The following is a 26,171-nucleotide window of genomic DNA, read 5'->3' on the forward strand; positions in this document are numbered from 1 at the left end:
TCTCCACCAAGTCACCAGCCTTCCCATCTCCTCTCCACCAGGTCACCATCCTTCCCATCTCCTCTCCACCAGGTCGGTCACCAGCCTTCCCATCTCTTCTCCACCAGGTCACCATCCTTCCCATCTCCTCTCCACCAAGTCACCAGCCTTCCCATCTCCTCTCCACCAGGTCGGTCACCAGCCTTCCCATCTCCTCTCCACCAGGTCACCATCCTTCTCCTCTCCTCCCCACCATGTCACCATCCTTCTCCTCTCCTCCCCACCATGTCACAGTCCTTCCCATCTCCTCTCCACCAGGTCGGTCACCAGCCTTCCCATCTCCTCTCCACCAAGTCACCATCCTTCTTGTATTAACCTTATCGCCGTCCATCCCAGGTCCCCCATGTCCCACATCCATCCCATGTCCACCATCCTTCCCTTGTCATCGTCCTTCAATCTCCCCCATGTGATCATCCTCTTCCTATTTGCACTTTTCTACCTCATGCCCTCATCCCAATGTCCTCTTCCTATATTATCCTTCTCATGTCTCCACATATGATCATATGACTTGCACCAGCACATATAGGCTATGGTAATTCAGACCTGTGACTGCTGGTAAAGAACTGATGTCATGGATTACAGCTGCAGCTACAGTCACACCCCTTCCCTGCATCAGATGTGTCATGTTATACCGGGGGCTACCAGCAGATGGTGGTATAGTTCTGCTTATACACATAGGAGCTAACACTGAGCATTGCTTCACATAATCTTCCTTTACCATCAGTTACTTCATTTACAAGAAATTATAAATTAAGCAGAGGTTCCAAAGCACGGTCCTCAAGGCACCCTCACAGTGCAGGTTCTAAGGTTATCCGTGGCTGAGCACAGGTGGTTAAATCCTTATTACTGAGGTACTAAGTCACCTGTGGTCAAGCATGCATATCCCTTTGGCTGTTTCAGGAGCCAATTTAGCTTTTAAAACCATAACTTTCCACACAGTGCGCTGCTATAGTACAGATATATTGGACATGCTGGTAATGATGCTCTCCGATGTTCTGGGACTGTAGGTAAGGGTGAGCTAGGTGCAGTTAGTAGACTATGCCGCACAGTGCTTTTTGGACTGTGGAGATGCCCTTTTACATTGGAAGTGATTATCTGTGGTCACAGCCAGACAAATAAGCAAGGGAGTGCAGTCTACAAACATCTGTAAATGACTTCTATGAGGCATCCTGTGGGAATGGCATTTTGAGGGATGCAATGGTTTGGAGATACTTCAGTGACAGCCTTTGTGTAGTAGGCTATTGATCCTCGTCAATTGCTACTATGTCTTCTAGGGAATCATTGGAGATTCTGCAGAACCAAGGATAATGGTGTCTGTGCATGCAGAATGCGGGTTCTACCAGATCTTCTTCATAGGTTTGCAAGAGATAATGTAACATTCTGTCACTCCGGCCAAACGTGACACTGCGCTATATCAGGAAAGCAACCCCAGTCTTCTTGGTGTCTCCCTGGCACTACCCACTTACCCGTTTGGTCAGCTGCGTGTCCATCATGAAGTTATGGACATGCTTCTCTGCTTTGGTGAGCTCCAGCTTCCGTGCGACCACGGCCACGACTAAGGCAGTACAGCCAGCACCCTGCATGTGGGGGACAAGCAGATGGGAGACATACATGAAGCATTTCCCCCCTGCCCACCCTCCTGGTACTCCGCTACTCCCACTCAGCTTTATACGGAACGTAATACTACTGGCAATAACATAGGGTGTGGGTCATTTGGTCTACAACAAATAGGTCGACACCACTAGGTCCACAGGGTCAGACATGGGCAAGGTCGACAGTCAAAAGGTTGACATGGGGTTTTTCACAGTTTTTTTCACCTGAATGTTGACACTGTCAACATGGACACAGTTTGTAGTGCACTGCATCCCCTTCGGGGACACTTTTATTTTCCCACCACGCCCAAGTGGATGGTAGGGCATGAATTACCGCCTGTCGGCATATGTCGGCTCAAGAAAATCTCCATGTAGACCTAATGACCTGTCGACCAGATGTTAGTGAACTACACATCCCAGCATGCCTTGCATCAGTTTCAACATGGCCACATAGCAAAACTAATGCAAAGCATCCTGGGATGTGTAGTTCACTAACATCTGGAGGGCCGGTGTTGCCCAGCCCTGATCTACAGGGTAATATCATTGGCGGGTGCTTTGATGGATGTGTGCCAGACCACTTCCCAGGAGACCACATACCCACGTTCTACTGGGTTTTTCGTTTTCGTGGCTCAGCACGTGGCCTGGGGAAAGATATTTCCAGCAAGATCTCGCCATCTGATAGGGTGTCGGAAGATGGGAATTAGACTTTTGAATGATGAGGCAAGGGAAGTGCCAGCATGGGGGGGGGGGGTTTTCTATGGAGTGTTAGAAGAAGTAAGTGATCAGGGTAACATATGGTGGTACTGTTAACAGGGTCGGTGTAAGGCTTCTCAGCACCCGATGTAAAACTTCAAGCTACTACCCCCAATCCACACTGCCACCAATACCCATTTTCCAGCCCCTCAACCAAAAGTATGTGGGGGGGGGGGGAGGGGGGGTCTTCAAAGCTGCCACCAGCATTAAGTACAACAAGGATGTCTTCCTCCTAGACATCCTTCATTCTGTGAATGGTAGACACAGTGGTGCCCCTCCAGATCCATGTGCCTTAGGCAGCTGCTTAAATCTGCATGGTAGAGCCAGCCCTGGCTGTTGGGCTAGTATTTATCAAAAAGCCCATTTATGTCGTACATTGGTGTTTTTGGTGAAGAAAAAGATTTTTTTTTTGTTTTGTTTTTACTGTGTTTTTTTTTTCTTTCTTTACTCGGCCCAAGGTTAGCTAATCCTGCCAGCGGTGAGATTCACCGTCTCTTGCCAGCAAGGGCTTCCGCCATAAATATTGCCATTCCAGAAGCAATACCCCTCATCTCCGAGCCAGGAGAACCCAATAGAACATTTACTGCTGGTGGAAACCTGAAACCTTTAAACTCCATGAGGCTCTAATCAAGGTGTGATCAGTGCTGTCCCCACCAGAGGTGTCAGCATGATTGAACAAGCTTCTCCCGTCTTCCCCCAAAGAGGTTTATGAGGTGGGAGACATCCTACACACTGGACTGCCCTGTCTATGTTGGTTGGTTACATTGTCGGTTTATGTTTCGGTGGAGGGAACTCCGAGAAGAGAAGGAACTTTTTTAAGCACGAGAAGGAATCTGTTGGGGATTTGAGCATAGAATAAAATAGTAAGTAGGATGAGGCAGCAGATTGGTCATTCGATAGACTAAATCTGTGCTCACCTAAGAAACCAGATATGTATTTATTCAGTGTCTTATACAGCCCAGCAGGTTCCGTTACACTTGACAACTGGAAATAAGGATAAAACAAACTGGGTAGTTATAGACAGTCAAAATGGTAGGAGGGCCCTGCTCACAAATTTGCACTCTATATGGAAATGGGCATTGATACACAAGGATAGGTGATATCTATTGCATAGTGGTCCACCAGATGGCAAAGGTTTCGAATGCAAGTGACTCTACTTGTGCTATTCACACATAACGGGTGAGAACCGGCATCGTCATTCTGCGGTAAAATACGGGGGAAGCTTTTCATTCAGGATCAGATTCTGATTGGCACTGCAGGAAGTCATGCTAAGCCAAAGATGGCCAACAATGGCGTGTATGCTCACATGACTACAAAACCAGTATCCTAAAAAGGGCGATGTATCAGAGAGAGATAACGTGGGGGGAAATACCCAGCTGGGGGTGGTCTGTTATATGGGAGTCTCAGTAACAATCCTTTGTCTATCCAGGGCCGAGGCTAGCTTACCGAGACGCCAGCCACAGTGGAACGTCCGCCTCTTGCTGCTTAGTACGTCTTTCTCCTGACGCGTGCATTGGCGCAGTGACCGGCTGTGTGTGAATGGCGTTTGTGATGTCTGATTTGTAACTTGGTGGCATCCGCTGAATTGTCTGATACAAAGCTGTTCATCTGCTCATTGCCGTCCCCCCAAAATCTGTTCTCCTAAATAGACACATTCAGGCTGGTGGTTGATGTCTCCTATGATCCTGCCAAGCGTTCTATGTCCCCACTGACAGGCTTCCGTCTGCTCTTCCTCCCTTCATTACGCTCCATTCTTGTGTGTTCCTAATTAATGGAACATCAAGCGCCAATTTGTCATTTCATCCTGTCTCCGCGCTCTCCCTTCCTACCCCAGATTGTAATCTATCTGTATACTGTATACCATCAGTATACTGTACCCCCATATATATATTACTCCTGTATACTCCACCTCCCCGACCTGTATCATTAGTGTATTCTGTACCTACATGACATACTGTACTGCTAAAATATACTGTAACCCCTAATATATATAATCCTGTATACTGTACTCCCTTCTCCTGCATCCATTATATAGCGTTCCCCTGGCCCACAATACTGCCAGCATTCCCAGAGGACTCCCCTCCTTGGGCAAGCTTATATACATATCCAATTGCTGAACTACAGTGACCGTGGGAGCTATCGCCTAGGTATCCCAGCGTGCCCTGTGGGCTTCTCAGTCCTTGGACACATGGATCCACACCAGACAAGGGCTTTGCATGGACATTAGCATACAGCCACAGGCGGGCGTAAGTCCGGCTAACAATCAGGCCTCTGCCTCACATGGAAGCTGGTAGCTGTGCATCGGAACACGGGAGCCACAGGCATGACAAGAAATGCTTCCAGGAAGGGAAGAAGTCAGATTGCAGCTAATTAACTACTTAGCAGTAGAAATGTAAAGCCCGCGGGCACTTGTATGCATCGCGCTGAACGTGACCATGTTACAGCATGGCAATGGGTGATGGAGCCGAAGTCCTGTGCTCATGTCTTGCTCGTGGGGTGGAGAGCTTTCTGGAGCTGGTGGCAGAGCATCTTGTGGCAGGCCCAACAGATCTAAGGTCTCTGCAGAGTCCCCTTCAGCTCTGTCTGTGCTCTGCAGCAGAGCCATAAAGTAGGTCAGGAATCGGATGGGTGACAATTCATACAAAATTTATACTACAGTACCTCCATTTCATATACAAGGTACGTACAATGGCTGGGTCCTGGGGACGTTCTGCATTGCATTCTAGAGCCTGTACACTGAGGAAGGGACAAGGCTGAAGGAATAGACCATGGATATATATATTATTAGGTGCCGCAAGTGGTTGGAAGCGCCGTACATAGGGCACACATTAGAACAATACAGGGAGCACACAACTAAACATTACAGTAACTGAAAAACACTAGATATACAGTGATGAGCTCAGGTGGATGCTGTTTCCTGGGGTCTGCAGGGCTGCATGGTAATAGAGGTCAAGGCCCAACACCACTGCTGCCTTTATTGGGCAATAAATGAGCACGCAACAGAAATGGAGAAGCCGCTACATAAACTGTAAACCAGCGAGGCTCTAACACCAAACCACCCCTATCTACCTATGGGGGGGGGGGCTTCTTGGTGCGATGAGTAGCGTAATTCTCACCCATGGGAGTAGCCTCATTTTATTAAGCCAGAAGAGACCTGTCTCTCAGCAGGTTGTTTCCAGTGTATGCCCCTTTATGTTACTGATTGGTTCATTGGCTCACTTTTAGAAACTTTAGTACATTAACCCCTAAATCCCTGTGCACATGTACATCTGCCCCACCCACAGTGCAATATGTGCGCTGTTACTGACCTCACAGAATGTTGTCAGCTCTTATTTAAGCCGACACTACAAAACCACAAAATAAAAACCTCTGGAAGTTTCTGAAAACAGGACGGCCCAGGATGCGCATTACATACTGTATATTACCCACTGTTTTCTCTGTCTTCCATGGGCATTATTCCAGCAGGAAGCCTATAGACTTGCTGAGCTAACCTAACATGATATAAATGAGGGGTAAGATGGGGGAAGGCGCAGGTACTGGTCCACCACTCTCTCCGCAATGGGTTTGTGACGGGGACAGGACCTTGCACTTCACTTGGGTGCATCGCAATTCTAGCAAAGTTCTACGTGTGATCACATTTTTTCCCCCAATTCTGTTGATCAGTCTAGACCAGGCTTGGGGAACCTTTGGCTCCCAGTTGTTTTTTAAATACACATCCCAGCATGCCCTGCAACAGTTTTGGCATGGGCAAATAGGAAAAATAGATACATTTGCAGGGCATGCTGGGATGTGCAGTTCAACAACAGCTGAGAGGCAAAGGTTCCCCAAGACTGGTCTAGGCAACAACGGAACCACTTGATCACATCTGTATATCTTTATGTATTGATTTGCTGGGCCCATTGGATATTTGCAATAAAGAACGGCTGCATAGGTGCAACTGCTAAAGTGGATGATATATAATCATGCATGCCTGTACAGGAACCAAGCACCAATATGAGATACGCAGCTACGCAGCCCCATTAATTACATTGCCCGCAAAAAAAAAAACAATGATTAAGCCCATTTACAATAAATGTGACAAGAAAAAGAAATGTTCCACTTTATACAGGGACCGAGACTATAGGCAGTGCCGCGGCCTACTCTGTTTCCATGGAAACACAGCTGTAAGGCCTACCGCTAAGGGCTGATTACCGGCCAAACAATAATAATAATAAAACCGGGAGAGGGAAGCCACCAGAGAATAGAAGGCTGAAAGGAAGGGAAAGCCCTCGCATGAAATGACTCAGCTAGAAAATGACATTAATTATACAATAAAAAAGAGAAAGACACGGGGCATTTCCAGGCCCTGGAATCAGCGGTGTGAGGGGGGGCGAGCAACGGAAAACAGAGAGCAACGGGGAGAATATGAATTCCGAAAGATTAGCCGGAGAAATAATTACTGCTGGAATCCGGAGAGAAGATAATTGGAGCCCCTGAATTAGAACAAGATATTTTTAATCAACGGGAGGCTGATTATACACTGCCAGCTCTGCTGAGGCTGGTAATAGCAGAGCGATTGCCGAGGCTGGGTGTAAGTTTAGCAGCAGACGTGCCAACACAAGAGAATGCCGGGTGCGCCGGGCCACCCCGCTATCCCCCCGCCATTTGCCGTCTTCTGATTTCTTGCCATCCTCCAAGAACACAATAGCAGCTGATTAGGCCACTGCTGATCTATTTCAGATGGGATCTGTCCCTCGTAGTTGAAGACTGAAATGGCGCACATCCTGGTTGGGAAGTAATTCTCCCAATGCGCAGACTAGTCAAACTAGACTCTTCCCCGATGGAATCTACCTCACGGATCTAGTTCTCTGCTCCAGGATACAGGGCTTTTCCCTGCAACCCCCTCAACAAACTAGGCGGTCTGTCACTCACCATGATGCCGGTCAGCAGGCACACGCCCTTCCCGCAGTAGGTATTTGGCACCATGTCACCGTAACCGATGGAGAGGAAAGTGATGGAGATCAACCACATGGCACCCAGGAAGTTACTGGTGACATCTTGCTGGTCGTGATACCTAAGGGGAAAATAAGGCCACAGTTCAAGATGGCGGCTAACTGTTCTGCAGTGGTTTTCGCGTGTCAACTTGACTCATTATAGCACTATTACTTAAAATGTTAGGACAATATATTTAAGTTTAAGACCTTCTTCTGCATCATCTTTCCATCACCTGATTCCGAGGGGGGCGCTATCGTGTCTTTGTACGCACCACTCTTACAAATTTATGCTAATGGCGCAGCCACTGGAATCTGTATAGAAATACCAACTATCTTGTATTCGCCGCTTGCCTACAAACCTGCAACATCTATCACACCATCTGACTGTCACAGCTTAGCTGCCATGCACATTGCAACAGTCTCTGACCACGATACAGGCTGATGAACCACCACTGTGTTACCTTCAAGGGACATCCACCAAAATTATAATTTGACCTGCCAACGCCATCAGTAAACCATCGGGATGCGTGTGTAGATTTTGAACATTGGCTGCTTACTTCCAGCATTGACACTGCACCCACCTCTAAATCTGGGCCCTTAGTGTGGTAGTCTGCCCTCCTAACCCCCTCTTCCTAACATGTGTGGCCACCCACAGGTGAGGAAGCGGTCACGTTGCTGACCGCTACAGAACAGGTAGAGCTGTACGGGGCCCGGATTTCCCGGTAGGCCCATTGCCAGATGGCCCCACCCATTTCTCTCTCAGCTTTCAGAGTGTGCACTCATATATTATATTTTACATTGCTACTCTATTATTTGGTGAGTTACATGGTCTCTAATGGCTGGCCCCTCTTATGGGGGCTGGCCACACCCACTTTTATAACTGTCCACTCCCTTTAATCATGGGCCCCTATTATTGTACTCCCCAAGTGGCCCTTTTATTCCCCAGTCTGACACTGGGTAAATGTGTCAACATGTATCACGTGATAAATGGTTATAGGCTGCAGGGTTACTGCATGACGAGACATGACTGATGCTGCATGCACCGATACTTGCTGCGATGGGTCGGATATACGGTCTTACATTTTATCGTAGGTGATCTGTATCCTATTTATGGCCGATCTCGCGTCCTATTATTATTTTACTCCAAAGGCAGGAATATAACGGGGCTCATTCACAATAGCAGGGCCTGTTTTTCAGAGCTGGATGCAAAGCACATATATATATATATATATATATATATATATATATATATATATATACCGGTGGTTTCTCATACAGACATGTATAAGGAAGAGGCGGCACTCACGTGGATTTCAAAGGTGTTTTTTAGAAGTTTTAGAAATTAAATATACATGACAACGTTTCAAGACCTTTACTGTCTTTTCATCAGGTCATACAAAAGTTGCAATAAATGTGCAAGGTGCAAAAGCTTTTATTGCAACTTTTGTATGACCTGATGAAAAGACCGTAAAGGTCTTGAAACGTTGTCATGTACATTTAATTTCTAAAACTTCTAAAAAACACCTTTGAAATCCACGTGAGTGCCGCCTCTTCCTTATACATGTCTGTATGAGAAACCACCGGTATACTATACTGGGTAAGGCACCTTGGTTATCACCTACTTGTCCAGAGTGCCGAACAAAGCCTGCATTAATATATATATATTTTTTTGGTGGGGGGCGTTTCTCTGCACTGTGCATGATCCTGCGATGGTGGCTGCAGGGGAGGATTTATTGGCAGCCAGGGAGTGTCTGGGGGATGTAACAGGGAGTGCTGGGAAGAACGAAGGCTCGTAGTGAATGTTTTCTGTGCATGTTGAGGCTGTGACCCCGGCGGACGGATCAACGCAAATCTGGGCGAAAAACATTTTCATATTTTTTGCACAGCTGCTGCGTCCATATCGCCTGTATGGAGGATTTCTGGCTGTGGAAGCGGCTGGTTCAAAGGATGAATACCCGGGAGGGTATATGACAGTCCCTCGTTTGGAAAAGGTTTTGAAAAAAACTGCAGACAAGCAGCAAAACGCGTCAAGGCTGCTACCCCTGGAATCCACCATTACTGCTCTATTTCATTGCCAGAGTTCTGAACTGCATCCACACTGCCAGTCCTCCACCAAACGAGGGACTGTCATATACCCTCCCTGGTTTTTTATCCACATAATTTCATTATTAATATTAATACGTAATAACTATTTCAATCCGGTGGTCAGCGCTGTTACACTGGGGGAGTTACTACCCCCAGCAGCTACTCGGCACACCAGCTCACCGCGGAGCGCCCTCTCTATATCTCTTGATATATATCCATTTGCGTGCATATCCGCAGCTACAAATGCGTTTTCCTCCATCTCTGAATCAGGCCCCTAGTCACATGGACCAGGCATCTGTCCGCGTGAATTCCATTTCTCTCCGTGTACGGAGCATACTCCTAGTTGATTGCTTTGAGAGTACATTGGGTCTTGTGAGTGGGTTGTCTGCTCTGCGTTAGTAGATTGTAATGTTATGACCGGAGCTGTTCTGAATAAATCCCATTTGTAATGTGCTGATAATGGTAAAAGTGAAAGATGAGGCGGATAATACCAGTTAATGCATCTCTGTATCTACTCCCAAGGACATGTAAGCGCTCATTTGCCCATTACGTCACGTATAGTAAGTAGCGCTGTTTTCTCGCCACGCTACACACCTTGAGGGATTGCCATAATTCCACTTATCTCTCACTCTGCATCAGTTCCATTAACAGTCTGACTTGCAGATACTGAATGGGGCCACGTGACCGTGCTGCAGTGACTATTGTAGCTTAATGGCTTTTAGCAGAAAGAATTATCATTTAATCCATCTGATCTTTCCTTCATGTGTTCTGTTGCCAGGCACTCCCCTCAGAAATGGAACCAATATGGCACTTTCTCCGTTATATATTCTGTAAATGCCACTGGCTGAATGCAGTGGGACAGATTCTGTGCAACGCGGCTGGTGTAGGAGATTTCGGAATTGATTGCGCCCTTGTAAATAGCCGCTGAACTACGCAGTCATTGGCGTTGCATGCAGTTCTAAATCAGGCTCAGTGTGCACCCGTTACCTTTGGTGTTAAACATGGCAGTCATTTTGCCTGAGGACAGAAATATGTCTCCAGTTCCTGTTTTGTTGGCTACAACAAAATGGCATTGTTTATGGAAACCTCTGAGTAGGTAACGTGTGCATGTTCATATTACATGGACTCTAACGCACAGAAACCAAGCTGGCACTTCTGGCAAATGGGCCGATGGGCACACCGGGGCTGAATCCGCTCTCTGGGGTCAGGCCCAGATCCCATCATTGTTGCTGTAGAGACATTCCCTGTTTCCCCATAACAGCTCCACTGCTCGTGGTCTCCTCAGACCTGCTACAGAGCGGCAGAGAGATGTTTGACTCTCCAAAGATGGGAGCTGTGTGCGGAAATCAGAAAGGCAGACGAGTGTTCTCTTGGACCACTGAACACTTAGGAAGAACAAATCCATAGGTGAGTTAAGACTGTCCCAGCGGAAGGATATTTCAAACTTGACCCAAGTGTCCCATCACTGTGGTGTGCTCCACGCAATGTGCAGGTAGCTCTAAAGCCAAGAGTAAAGGCACTAGGGGACCAGCAGGAAGCATGCAGCCATATTGCACCTGGGACAGAACCAGCAAGTGCACCAAGTTTGACGATGCATGTGTTAGGATCCGCCTCCAGCGGATCTGTGTTATGCGCAGATTCACATATTCTGTGTGTAGTTTCATGTTCTCCCTGGATTCTGCTCCCTGGGTTTATCCCAGCCTGTGTGTGTGTGTGTGTTTACTCGCTGGTGGAATCCAGTGGTCAGCCTGGGCCATTGCAGGTTACTTTCAGTGCTGTGTGTTCTGGACTCAGGTGTCTTGATTAGGCTCCTAGCCTGCAGTGCACACCTTTAGGCAATGTGTAATCAGCACCACATTGTGCTCACTATAAAGACTCTCTGCTCACACACTCCGGTGCCAGTTATAGTATTCAGTTGCATTGTTCAGTTCGTTGTAGTCCACTCTGTCCAGCTTCAGTCAGCATTCTGTCAGCCTTTGTCAGAGTGTGTTCCTGGTCCTGGTTCCTGTCGGGAGCCTTCCTATTGCTCCACGCCTGTCCTGCCCTGCCTGGTTTGGTCCTGCTGTGTCTGGGATTCAGCTTGTCTGCCCAAGAGATCTGCAAGTGGTGGTCTGGGACTCCGTCAGCTTCTCAGATAAGTCAGGGGTTACCCTGTCCTTCTCCTTACGCAGTTTTGACACACGGTGTCACTGGGCATTATAGTCATTTCATTATATAACATCTCATTAGCATTGTTGCCATTTCATTATATAACATCTCATTAGCATTGTTGCCATTTCATTGTATATCATCTCACTTGCATTGTTACCAGTCAGTGTCACCTGCTCAGCCTTATTACTTCTTTGGGCTTCTGGGAGTTCCCCGGTATAGGGATTTAGTTAGCTTTTTCCCCTTGCTCTCTCCTGGCCTCGGCGGACGTGTTGTCATTTCCCAAGACCTACCTGTAGCGGAGTGGGGCGGACCTAATTCGCCCTTCAGCCGAGACGGGCCCAGGTGAAGCCTAGCACCGCACACGTCCGTCGATTCCAGTCAGAGGCAACGGAGTTAGGGTACCGGGGATACTCCCAGAATCCTTACAGGTTTGGAAGAAATGTCACGTGGCAATGCCAGCTGAAAGACGACAGAAGCTATATGACCACTTCTTGGTCTCCCCGAGACAGCAAACATGGCTAAAATGTCAGTTTGAGGTTTTAGTAGCACCTGTGGTCTATCAGCGAAAGAATAATCAGTTTGTAGCACAGTCTAATCCTCTAGGTATTTATAGGGCTTGTATGTTGGGTTATCTAATATTCAGATATATATAATCTTACTACAGTGAGTGCAGAGCCGCAGGAAGAATATACACAGCCGCTTACAAGTTCAACATTGTGATAGTGATTGAAGAGCTCTGCTGTTTGACTATAGAGGAGCTCATTTACAGAGTGCACTCCAGGCGTTCCTGGCCTCTACGCAAAACCGCCTGCACAGTCCGCTCATCCCACATCAAGGTATCTGGGGTTCCCGTTCTCCGATCATGGGATAGGTAATGGCACGATGCTGGCAGATATCTATAATGTATCTCTTATATCCCCATCACATTCAGTCCATTAAATCTCTTTTGTAGATTCTGATTCTGAGCTAAGAGCTTGTCAGTAGGGGTGGGGGAGGCTATATCCGGAGGGAAATGCAAGTTGGTGTTTTAGCTTTAGGACTTGCCATGGTCAGTTTGTGAGTTTAGAGTTCTCTGTAAAGTGGAACAATCTTCCCATAAGGGTCAAGTTCTTTACGGTGTTAGCCCACCGCCTAATGAACTGAAGATCAGATAAGCTCAGATTTTGGCAGTGAGGTACAAAAACTCCTCACTTTGTGGTAGATGATAAAGTACCAGGCACTTTATCACTTCTCCTCCCTTATCACTGCTTCATACATCTACCCCTTCTGTGGGAATCCTAGCCAGAGAAATGGCTGCAGTAAAATAGGCTTGTCCGTTTCTGGAGTCCTGTGGTCACCAGCAATGGTTTCTTGCAGATGAGTGTAAGATGGCAGGTTGTCTAAAACACATGTTGACAGGCATCTGTGGAGAATCTAGGATGATCCAAGTTCAATAAGTCTCCTTCAAGGATATCTGTCAGGGAGAACGTTTACCCATGGGGCATGAGGAATTCACAGGAGCACAACCACTGGTCTATGTCAAGCATCTGAGTAGAGTAGCCTTGGGGTCTGAGGCCTGTGGCTTCCGGACCCCCGCTGACACGTTGGGGGAAATTTACTAAAGAAAATTTGTAAAAAAATAGGTGTATTTGTATCCAGGAATACACTTATTTTTGACATTTACTATCCCGAAAATACGACAATTCGTATTCGTATTGATGTGCTATCAATACGTATACGAATTGCCGTATTTTCAGGATAGTAAATGTCAAAAATAAGTGTATTTCTGGATACAAATACACCTATTTTTTTACAAATTTCCTTTAGTAAATTTCCCCCGTTGTGTCTTGTCATGTTGTAGTTTCCAGTTGTGAAATAAGCTGTTGTAGAGATATGACAAAAGTCATTCCTACCTATCAATGTCCCCATTGGATGAAGTTAAAACGAGGTACAGACATCAAACCTGGAACATTGACCTTTCAGGTGCCCAATTCAGGTGCCCAAAAGGGTTATAATATGTTCTTCATTTGCAATAGAAACCCTTATGGCACGGTGCAAGAACCAATTTATTCGACTCTTTGTGACCAGAGGTTCATTGTGTTCTTATACCCATTTTCATCAATGTATGGATCAATAGGACAACCACCATTGGTCAACTATAGGTCGATATGAAAAAGGTTGATACAAGTTTTTTTCACATTTTTAGGTGCATTTCAACTTACGCCGACATAAACACCATATCAGTGTGCCTTGTCTCCTCCCGTGGCTCGTCATGCTACGGGCATGGTGCCTGACTACGCTTGGCACACTACTATATTCTCCCTGTATGTCCACGTGGTTAGTGAAGTATGAAAAAAACACCTTTTCTGGGAAAAAGTCTCATGCCGACCTAGTGCTTGTTTCAACCTTTTGTCCCTGTCAACCTTTGACCAAAGATGGAACTTTCAATGTCCTCTTATGATGGAGCTCTTGAGTCCACTGAACCTTTAGAGGTTTGTCTCTGCAATTTTGAATCCTATATACACTTATTTGGAATTATAATTATAATGCTGGAAAAAATGTTTTTGAACTTCGGGCAAATTTGTATGTTGTATGGCTTTGTTGAACTTGAGGATTGATTGTATAGTAGAGATAAAGGCTTGCACAGGAAACATTTGCCATCTGTGATCACAGTGCACTTATTGACCCTCTGGTAAAAATAGTGGAAGTAACTGGTTTTCTGGTATTCCTGCTCGCTCCCCCGGAGGCCGTAGAACTCTAAATGAATGCCAGGACAGGTGTGAAGAGGAGGCCAGGTTAGAACACCACTGTCTGTGTACAATGACTAGTATTTTTGGAAAAAATGTTATGGTGCTGGAATGCTGCCGTTTCACGCTCATTAACTTTGTTCTACGGCTGATTTCTGCTCAGGTTGCCTCAGGAGAGGTGGTCTGCAGAAGATGACAATGAAGTCTTTGTTTTGTCATCATTTTTGTTACGGTGTTCGGTTTCTTACACATCAGGTAGGAAGATATATTGCCAATGGGAATGTATATGGTCTTTAAACTACCCCCTCCTAACATAAAAGCAGGGGCATACCTCCCAACTGTCACGATTTTAGAGGGACAGTCCCGATTTTCGGGTCCTGTCCCGCTGTCCCACCCGCGGCAGGCATTGTCCCGCTGCGGGGGGGTGACAGTTGGGAGACCCCCAATCTAGTAGAATAGACGCTGTGCGCATGCGCACAGCGTCTATTCTCGTATGAAAATGAGGTCGGGGCTAATTAGCATAAGCCGCGCCCTCATTTGCATACGCCCCGCCCCCTTTTCGGGCGCTCGCGCGAGTGTCCCGATTTCTTACGGACAAAAGTTGGGAGGTATGCAGGGGGGTACAGGCTTATTGGCAACTAGGTGATTCATCGCGCCCTACGGGCGCTCTTCACACCGGCGTAAGGGGCTGCGCCCCCTTAATTTGTGAACGTTTGTATATGAGAAATATGGTTAGAATTGTATGTAAGATGCCTGTATTGCAACTTGAGTTATAGGTGAAATGTGTTAAATAGAGAGCATATGATGTGGAAGGGGTGTGTATTGTTTTGTTTAATTAAAAAGCGGTTACAGAGTAAGATGTACATTGATAGTGTGGATGGTACAGTGACATTTGTGGGTGTGGGGGACTGTGGGTGCGTGTTGTTTAGGTGTGTGTGTGTGCAATAGTATAGTAGGGTGTTTTTGAGTCAGCGGCTCCCCACTGGCGGAGGTCACGACACCGGAAAACAGGAAGCTGGGTAGTGATAGGGGTGTGTGTGGGCATAAGGGGGACTAATGAGGAGGGTGGGGGACACTGTGCAGCTTCTGCCAGTGGACGAGGGTCCAGCGTGGCAGCACAGGAGTACAGGACGGTGGCCCTGAGTCAGTGTCTCCTCCTACTGGGTGGGAGTTAGGGTGCATGAGAGCAGGAGGCTGGGCTATGAGGCATGATAGGGGTATGTGGGCTACACAGCATCAGCGACTCACCAGTGGTGGAAGTTACAGTTCAGGAAAGCAGGAAGCTGGGTAGTGATAGGGGTGTGTGGGCATACGGGGGACTAAAGAGGGTGGGGGACACTGTGCAGCTTCTGCCAGTGGGTGAGAGTCCAGCGTGGAAGTACAGGACGGTGCCCCTGAGTCAGTGTCTCCTCCTACTGGGTGGGAGTTAGGGTGCATGAGAGCAGGAGGCTGGGTGGTAAAGCATGATAGGGGAATGTGGGCAACACAGGGTGAGCGGGTCCCCACTGGCGGAAGTTACGGGGCAGGAGAACAGGAGGCAGGGCAGTGATAGAGGTGTGTGGGCATGAGGGGTAGTAAAGGTTTTTGGCTGTTGCTGAGTAGGAATAGGCATTGGTGCAGATGCCATCGATGGTTGGCATTTATGGCCATTTTGCACCCTGCCATCGATAGTAGTAACATATTACTTGGATAACCATCGATTGTTGTAGCTATCGATGATCATCCATTATATCTGACTGAATAGGCCGTGGGTCAATTAGAACTCGGTGGCGGGACTTACGGGTGTGGGGGGCGGAGCTATGCTCCGTGTCCCGGCACCTTAAAAAAAAATTAAACTTGATCGGTTCTCCTTTGCCATTGATGTAGGGAAACCATCTAGTCCTCCCACATTGATGGCAAAAGTATTCAACATTGGCCATAAACCATCGATGATTTGAAATCATTAATGGTCGATGGGCATCCCTAGAACTGGAGGAGGGTGGGGGACAGTATGCAGCTCCCGGCAGTGGGTGAGCGTCTGCTCCCACTGGGAGGGAGTGAGCGTGCATGAGAGCAGAAGGCTGTATAATAGTGGTATGTGGGCAAGACATTGATAAAAGTTGTGGCGCTGGTGCAGAGGACCGTGGGGTCACTTCTGGCAGTGGGGGAACCTGCAGCGCGGCAGCCAGGGCCGGATTTCCCACCTAGGGGCGGCGCCACAGGATCCCCCATTGTCACGGGGGGGGGGGGCGGGCTTCAAATTGCAGGAGGGGGGGGTGCGGGGATCCGCGATTAGTGGGAGGGGGCGGGGGTCCGCAAATTGTGGGCGGGGGGGCTTCAATAGCGGGAAGGGGGGTCCGCAAATTGCAAGAGGGGGGTTGTCGGGGTCAGTGAATTGCGGGAGGGGTGGGTTGTGGAGGTCCGTGAATCGCGGGAGGGGCGCGGGGGTGCCGTGCATCGCAGGAGGTGTTGGCGCATGGGGGGGTTGTGGGGTGCTGTGAATCGCAGGAAGGGGGTGCTGTGAATCGCGTGAGGGGGGGCGTGAATCGCGGGAGGGCGTCTGCAAATTGCAGGAGGGGGCGCGGGAGGTGCTGAGGGGGTCCGCAAATTGCAAGAGGGGGTGGGGGTCCGCAAATCGTGGGGGGGGGGGGGGTGGGTGGGCTAGAATTGCGGTAGGGGGGGGTGCCGTGAATCGCGGGAGGGGGCGGTGGTCCGCGAATCGGGGGGGGGTTGCGGGGGCGCGCGAATCGCGGGGGGCGCGGGAGTCCCACGAATCGCGGGAGGGGGAGCGGGGGTACCGCGAATTGCGGGAGGGTGGGTCGCAGGGGTCCCTCGAATCGCGGGAGGGGGTCATGGGGGTCTAGGGGGGGGGGGTGCTGGCAGATAGGGGGGTGTGGGAGTAATGGTGGATGGTGGCTGTGGAGTAATGGTGGATGGTGGGTGTGTACTGTAGCCCTGGCTGGGCGGGGGGAGGTGATGTCAAGGGGGTGGAACGTTATACACAGAAACCACTGGTCTTTTCCCTTGGGGGGGGCGGGTTTGTGTATGCCGCTGGGCGGGAACGTTAGCTACACAGGGGATGAGTGACAGATCTGGCTAAATATATAAGAGATGAATAAAAATTGCCACCATGCCCACTAGCCCTCTACACGGGCTTTCAGGAACTCCTACTCCACAGCCAATGAAAGCATCGGAGAGACAGCAAGGACTTCTCCTGGACCATTAGTGTAGAGTAGAGCGAGAGATTTGCTCCCTCTCAGCAGTTTAGTGACCGGAGGCTTGGTTACTTCTGGGTCTCCACTCTCCAGGGACAGAAGTGAGATAGGTAAAGATGTATAATATTTTGAGAAAGCCAGGTTAGCAAACCTTAACTGTAATAAATGTCAGATGTCAGGTTATTTGCTGGGCACCTGCCTCCGGGAGTGTTCCTTGGGCCTCTACAAAAAAAACCCTCTTCAACCTTTAATATTATATTTTACAATACAGAGTTCAGCAGGTGGTTATATAAGAAGACTAACACGGAGTGTGTATGTGATTGAGGATGTCTCATTGCTAGATGGCAGAGAAGGCCAATGCTACCAGGAATATGTCTTGCTATTGTACTGATTCCCCAGGATTATCTGTCCACTTTGGTGACCCTTATGCAACCTAAAGGTGTGCCAAGATGTATGGAGAGTCAAAAACATCTCCAACTACTTATTCGTATTCTTCCTAAATTACGGCCGGGTTTTTCATGATTTATGGCTTGCATGCATCATGTTGATGAGAGGACAGCAGGACTACCTTTATTACATTGCATGTGGGCATTTTTGTGTGATGGAACATTTTATATAATTTCTCATCCTGCCCTGAGAACTGCAACAGTTGACAAAGTCACTAGCTCAAATTAAGACCTAAATGATTTTGTCTGGGTCTGCTGAGTTAATTAATGAGCTCCAAAAGGCGTCATACAGTAGGAAACACAATGGATTTACACAAGCCCATGGTAGGTGGAGGTGTAGATGCTACGCTGTCTATTGCTCATAAAACCAGCAGAGGTTCAGTGCTCTTGGCTATCCAACCAGGTGGTGGAATGCTACATGTAGTCAGTCAAGTTCTCTACTGGCAATGACCCATGAGATCCAACATTTACTTCACTGGATCCGACAAGACCATGCATGGCATAACTTGGGTAACTTGGCCAAATAAAGGTCTCTCGATTGACCAAATAACGTTTTTTATATGTGTCCATTTTAGCATTTTACACCCACTTCCTGACCACACCTCCAATCCATGAGCTTGGTGAACCAGGTTCGTCTACCAGTTGGTATAAAGGAGGAACATTTCTGTGTTCTCTGTACCCACCCCTGCTCACCTCTCGCAGACACGCACAGTCCAGGCTGCGATAATCCACAAGGAGATGCTGAACACCAGAAGCACTGTGCCGGGGCAGATGGTCATCAGAGTCTTCATGACGAAGCGGGTGTTAAAGTTGATCTTGTTGAGCGCCCCGATGCTGCGGGACGAGGCGTCTGTGAAAAGTTTACTGTGCAAGAGCATGACCCGGGCTATCAAGTAGAGGCGTAGGAACATGGGGATGGAGAGTATAATGTCCACATCGGCCTCAGCCTGGGAGGGCGTGTAGGAGAAGGCCAGACGGGCATTCCAGAAGAACTTGTACTCGCCAGGGATGGGATGGATGGCGCAGATGAGCAGCTCCAGGCTGATGTAGAATATTCGCTCGTAGGTCATGGCGATCCTCCAGTCGTCTGCGCCGTTGTCAATGACAAATAGCTGGAGGACATTGACAGAGAAAAAATCACTGTTAATGCAGGAATGACATAATTCAGAGAATGACAAAGCCCAGAACATACATTAAATGAGATAAAGCTGCTCTGTATAAATCAAAGCCTCCCTGTTATTTCAGATCTATATATGGCCGAGGCATCTTGGCCGCTCTTCATAAACCCTTTGTGATGCTGCAATGTCTACGCTTTCCCGCTCATTCTTTCTATTCCCTTCCTGAGTCCGTGTTAGGCCGGCGGCGCCCAGTCAGCTACTTTCAAAGGGAACTCACACATTTTCTTTCATTCATTTCCCCTAATTGGTTTGCCAATTGATGCAAGTTTCTGTTTGCCTTTCCCAGTGGCAATTTTCTGTCATTTTCCCGCATACTTTACTGGGATACGAGGAAACTGGAGATATTGGTCGTGAAGGTGCCTTCGTCTGACTGTCCTGGACCTTGCACCTTGCTAGTTATTGAACGCAGTAGTCTTAGGCTCACCCCTCCCTCTTCCATACCAAAGAACATTAATCTAGACCACTGTGGCTACCTAGATCTGTCTTGCAGTCTCCTGGCCTGACAAGCCAATTTATATCAATGGGAGTTCTGTTTTTTGAGTTTTCTGGTGCAATTAAAAAGTCATCTAGTCAGCAGTAGAACCTCTGCGCCCCACATAAGTATTTGGTTGCAAGAATACAGTGATTCTACTAGAATGTCATGTGAGGATAGTTTGTATGGGGTTTTCTTTTTAATTGTGCCTCGTTATGGCTGCCTCATCAAAGCCAAATCATGAATTCACCTGTTCATGATGTAAGTAGTCCTGAAGCCATTCTTCTGTGGAAGCGATCTAACATGCTCATCAAAGCCGTGTGTACAGAAATGAGCATAATTATGTGCATAATGTGCACAGCCTGTCCCCTGCTCCTGTGTGGTGCGGTAACAATAGGGAAAATGGGACAGATGTACCTTAGGGGAAGATGTAGCAAACCTTCTAAATAGTCAAGCACATTCTATAAAATGGTAAGGAAACGACCAGTGGAGAGGGGAGATGGGCAGTAGAATGGGGGGGGGGGTCAACTAGGAGTATGGGAGTGTGTCTGCTGAAAGAGAGGGGAAGGGGCCACAGTTAAATTGCAAGTGTAGTTAGAAAAATGAGGGCGAAACAAGTACATTTACAGAGGAGAAAGTCCTCACAGAACTCTCAAAACTGAAAGTGGATAAATCAATGGGGCCAGATGGGATACATCCAAGGATACTAAAAGAGCTTAAAGGGGAGCTGGTAAAACCAATAACAGAATTATTCAACCAGTCACTAGCTACTGGGGTAATCCCAGAGGACTGGAAAACAGCGAATGTAGTCCCACTGCACAAAAGTGAAAGCAAGGAAGAGGTAAGCAACTATCGACCAGTGATCCTCACATCAGTAGTAGGGAAATTGATGGAAACACTCTTAAAACAAAGAGTTGTAGAATATCTCAAATCCAGCAATTTGCAGGATCCAAAACAGCATGGGTTTACTGGGGGAAGATCATGTCAAACAAATCTTATTTGATTGGGTGACTAAAATAAATAGATCAAGGTGGGGCTGTAGATGTAGCTTATTTAGACTTTAGTAAAGCTTTTGACACTGTCCCACATCGCAGACTGTTAAATAAACTTGAAAGCTTGGGATTTGATTCTAAGATGGTTGAATGGATAACATCTTGGTTGCAGGACAGAAAACAGAGTTGTAGTAAACTGAGTACAGTCAAAGGAGGGAAAGGTTACAAGTGGAGTACCCCAGGGATCTGTACTTGGACCAGTGCTTTTTAATATCAATAGACACATTAGGAGGGGTAAAACAAATTATTAGAGGAATGGTCAAGAGCATGGCAACTACAGTTTAATGCCAAAAAAATGCTAAATCATGCTCTTGGCTCTCAAAAATCCAAAGACTAAATATAGTATAAATGGCACTATAATGGAAACTACTGAGGAAGAGAGGGATCTAGGTGTCACTATTTCAGGGGACTTAAAGGCAGGTAGGCAATGTAACAAAGCAATGAAGAAGGCAAGTCAGATGCTTGGTTGCATAGGGAGAGGTATCAGCAGTAGAAAGAAAGAAGTAATAATGCCACTGTATACTTCATTGGTACGACCTCATCTAGAGTACTGTGACCAGTTCTGGAGGCCATATCTCCAGAAGGATATAAATACATTAGAGACTGTACAAAGAAGGGCAACTAAAATGGTGCATGGACTACATCACAAAACATACCAGGAAAGACTAAAAGATCTTAATATGTAATAGAGCAGAGAAGGGAAAGGGGGGACATGATAGAAACTTTCAAACATATCCAGGGTTTTAGATTTTTGGTAAATAGGGATTGTCTGCAGCGCTGGGTCAATATGTAACTCAATTTTTATAGGGTTCACAAGGTTCCACAGAAAATGACTTTCATGGATTCCTCCTTTTTAAAACATAGTCATTTATTTAAAAAAAACGATATAAGTGCAAAAAAATTCCAAAAATATAAAAATATACAATACAAAAAAACACAGTTCCTTGCAGAAAGAAATAGATAGGCTCACCGGACCTCTGGGAGACAGAATCTCCTCCACTCTAGATGTTTAAATGGGATTTCCACTTAGCAGGACAGCCACTGCTCCTTCACTGGTACTCTTCCCTTAGGGCACCACACTGGCACTGTGGTAACCCTTCAGGTTTTTCCTGTGTCTGGAAAACCTGTTCCCTGGTGTATAGGAAATTTGAAGGGGATCCCTAGAGCAAAGACACGGCACTCGCTGCTCTCCCAGCCAACTTCTGCCTGCGCTCGCAGCTTGGTGGGGTCATGGAAACGCTGATCTCTTATATTGCCGTGGTGCTCAGAAGTTGTCAGGATACCCTTCCACGGTTCACTGATGTCTGTGATCCTCTCGGAGTAGTAGATATATACTTCGGCACTGCTCCCTTGTGTCTGGTGGCTATTTCCTTTGTAAAAGCTCCGGTCTCCAGCTGCTCATCAACGCATTTCTACCACTAAGGGTCTTTTTCAAGATGCCAGGGTTTTATCAAGGTACAGGTGGGAGACATTAGTCACTGGAAGAGGAGCACCAGAACACGAGGACATGCACTGACACTAGAGGGAGGAAGGTACAGGTGGGAGACATTCCTCACAGGAAGAGGAGCAGCAGAACACGAGGACATGCACTGACACTAGAGGGAGGAAGGTACAGGTGGGAGACATTCTTCACAGGAAGAGGAGCAGCAGAACACGAGGACATGCACTGACACTAGGGGGAGGAAGGTACAGGTGGGAGACATTCTTCACAGGAAGAGGAGCAGCAGAACACAAGGACATGCACTGACACTAGAGGGAGGAAGGTACAGGTGGGAGACATTCTTCACAGGAAGAGGAGCAGCAGAACACGAGGACATGCACTGACACTAGGGGGAGGAAGGTACAGGTGGGAGACATTAGTCACAGGAAGAGGAGCAACAGAACACGAGGACATGCACTGACACTAGGGGGAGGAAGGTACAGGTGGGAGACATTCTTCACAGGAAGAGGAGCAGCAGAACACGAGGACATGCACTGACACTAGAGGGAGGAAGGTACAGGTGGGAGACATTCTTCACAGGAAGAGGAGCAACAGAACACGAGGACATGCACTGACACTAGAGGGAGGAAGGTACAGGTGGGAGACATTAGTCACAGGAAGAGGAGCAGCAGAACACGAGGACACGCACTGACACTAGAGGGAGGAAGGTACAGGTGGGAGACATTCTTCACAGGAAGAGGAGCAGCAGAACACGAGGAGATGCACTGACACTAGGGGGAGGAAGGTACAGGTGGGAGACAGTCACAGGAAGAGGAGCAGCAGAACACGAGGACACGCACTGACACTAGAGGGAGGAAGGTACAGGTGGGAGACATTCTTCACAGGAAGAGGAGCAGCAGAACACGAGGACATGCACTGACACTAGGGGGAGGAACGTACAGGTGGGAGACATTCTTCACAGGAAGAGGAGCAGCAGAACACGAGGACATGCACTGACACTAGAGGGAGGAAGGTACAGGTGGGAGACATTCTTCACAGGAAGAGGAGCAGCAGAACACGAGGACATGCACTGACACTAGGGGGAGGAAGGTACAGGTGGGAGACATTCTTCACAGGAAGAGGAGCAGCAGAACACAAGGACATGCACTGACACTAGAGGGAGGAAGGTACAGGTGTGAGACATTCTTCACAGGAAGAGGAGCAGCAGAACACGAGGACATGCACTGACACTAGGGGGAGGAAGGTACAGGTGGGAGACATTAGTCACAGGAAGAGGAGCAACAGAACACGAGGACATGCACTGACACTAGGGGGAGGAAGGTACAGGTGGGAGACATTCTTCACAGGAAGAGGAGCAGCAGAACACGAGGACATGCACTGACACTAGAGGGAGGAAGGTACAGGTGGGAGACATTCTTCACAGGAAGAGGAGCAACAGAACACGAGGACATGCACTGACACTAGAGGGAGGAAGGTACAGGTGGGAGACATTAGTCACAGGAAGAGGAGCAGCAGAACACGAGGACATGCACTGACACTAGAGGGAGGAAGGTACAGGTGGGAGACATTCTTCACAGGAAGAGGAGCAGCAGAACACGAGGACACGCACTGACACTAGGGGGAGGAAGGTACAGGTGGGAGACAGTCACAGGAAGAGGAGCAGCAGAACACGAGGACACGCACTGACACTAGAGGGAGGAAGGTACAGGTGGGAGACATTCTTCACAGGAAGAGGAGCAGCAGAACACGAGGACATGCACTGACACTAGGGGGAGGAACGTACAGGTGGGAGACATTCTTCACAGGAAGAGGAGCAGCAGAACACGAGGACATGCACTGACACTAGAGGGAGGAAGGTACAGGTGGGAGACATTCTTCACAGGAAGAGGAGCAGCAGAACACGAGGACATGCACTGACACTAGGGGGAGGAACGTACAGGTGGGAGACATTCTTCACAGGAAGAGGAGCAGCAGAACACGAGGACAAGCACTCACACTAGGGGGAGGAAGGTACAGGTGGGAGACATTCTTCACAGGAAGAGGAGCAGCAGAACACGAGGACATGCACTAACACTAGGGGGAGGAAGGTACAGGTGGGAGACATTCTTCACAGGAAGAGGAGCAGCAGAACATGAGGACATGCACTGACACTAGGGGGGGGAGGGGAGATACAGGTTGGAGACATTCTTCACAGGAAGAGGAGCAGCAGAACACGAGGACAGGCACTGACACTAGGGGGAGGAAGGTACAGGTGGGAGACATTAGTCACAGGAAGAGGAGCAGCAGAACACGAGGACATGCACTGACACTAGGGGGAGGAAGATTCAGGGGAAATGTGAGGAAGAATTACTTCACAGAAAGAGTAGTAGATAAGTGGAATAGCCTCCCATCAGAGGTGGTAGAGGCAAATACAGTAGTACAATGTAAACATGCTTGGGATAAGCATATTGATTTCCTTACAAAGCAATAAGGATGAAATATGGTTTGAGGTAACATGTTTAATAGAGGGGCAGACTAGATGGGCCAAGTGGTTCTTATCTGCCATCATGTTCTATGTGTCTGTCTGTTGGGGTCACACTGCCAGCAGGAAATATTTGCTTGTTGCACTGTATATGGAGGAAGCGCAGCAGCTGGAGAGTTAGCGTCTCAGTGTGAATCTTCCTCTGTGACATAACTATCCTCTTCCTCACAGCCTTATGCACCTTTTATGCCGCAGTCCTGGCAGTGGCTGAACACTTTGCATATTCCCCTTTATTCAGACCTTTTTGTGATGAAGGGTTTGTGTTGTACGTCTCCCCTGTAAGCGCCCGCTCTGCTGCCTTTATTCCCCATATAACATGTCTTCTTACTAATAAAGTAAGACGCTGGTACCACATGCACTTAATGAAATCCTAAGGAGTACATTGGGGATGGAAGGGATGGCTGCAGTACCAGAGCACAGCCAGCAGGGGTGCTGTTGTGCCTTTGGATTGATTTCTATGTTTGAACTTACTGTAATTAATAACGATAAATGCAAAATATCCGAGAGCAGCTTTCAAATGTCTGTAATGAATAGCTGGCAGCGGTGTATTTTACTACTGCTGTCCATGCAAAATCTTCCTTTCACAGAGACCATTAATACCGCAATAATAATAATTCCTGTCATATACTAATGCATTATTCCCCAAGTTTCTGCCTTCTGGATGACTAGTTGCAGAAGTGCAAAGTTACACAGAATTGGGATGATTGTGAGTTGGTCGCATGGGCGGCTCATCTGCACAGTAATGTGTGTATGCCCAACATCACCCACCTGCATGCGGAATACCGTCCTACCCGCTGTGTATCCATCAGTAGTCCCTGTGCATTTACCAGCTCCATGTGAAGGTGTACAAGCTGCAGGGTGTGTGCCAGGGGCACCCTCACTATATACAAGCTGCAGGGTGTGTGCCAGGGGCACCCTCACTATATACAAGCTGCAGGGCGTGTGCCAGGGGCGCCCTCACTATAAACAAGCTGCAGGGTGTGTGCCAGGGGCGCCCTCACTATATACAAGCTGCAGGGTGTGTGCCAGGGGCACCCTCACTATATACAAGCTGCAGGGTGTGTGCCAGGGGCACCCTCACTATATACAAGCTGCAGGGTGTGTGCCAGGGGCACCCTCACTATATACAAGCTGCAGGGTGTGTGCCAGGGGCACCCTCACTATATACAAGCTGCAGGGTGTGTGCCAGGGGCGCCCTCACTATATACAAGCTGCAGGGTGTGTGCCAGGGGCGCCCTCACTATATACAAGCTGCAGGGTGTGTGCCAGGGGCACCCTCACTATATACAAGCTGCAGGGTGTGTGCCAGGGGCGCCCTCACTATATACAAGCTGCAGGGTGTGTGCCAGGGGCACACTCACTATATACAAGCTGCAGGGTGTGTGCCAGGGGCGCCCTCACTATATACAAGCTGCAGGGTGTGTGCCAGGGGCGCCCTCACTATATACAAGCTGCAGGGTGTGTGCCAGGGGCACCCTCACTATATACAATCCGCAGCCTCGGGATGTACAGGCTGCAGGGAGCACCCTCGGGATGTACAAGCTGCAG

General features: G+C 48.1%; 1 protein-coding gene across 1 annotated transcript in view; it reads right to left on the reverse strand.

The window, feature by feature from the left end:
* The window catches only part of KCNN3 (potassium calcium-activated channel subfamily N member 3), an 89,714-nt gene that overhangs the window by 10,098 nt on the left and 53,445 nt on the right, over positions 1-26,171 (reverse strand). The window contains exons 3-5 of the mRNA XM_083167193.1: positions 18,653-19,071; positions 7,296-7,437; positions 1,506-1,616 (exon numbers count right to left, since the gene is read on the reverse strand). Of these exons, the coding sequence (XP_083023319.1) occupies positions 1,506-1,616; positions 7,296-7,437; positions 18,653-19,071 (672 nt within the window). The remainder of the gene's footprint in view (positions 1-1,505; positions 1,617-7,295; positions 7,438-18,652; positions 19,072-26,171) is intronic.

Source organism: Crinia signifera, chromosome 12 (genome assembly GCF_055691185.1).
Source record: "Crinia signifera chromosome 12, ASM5569118v1, whole genome shotgun sequence".
Classification (NCBI taxonomy): Eukaryota; Metazoa; Chordata; class Amphibia; order Anura; family Myobatrachidae; genus Crinia; species Crinia signifera.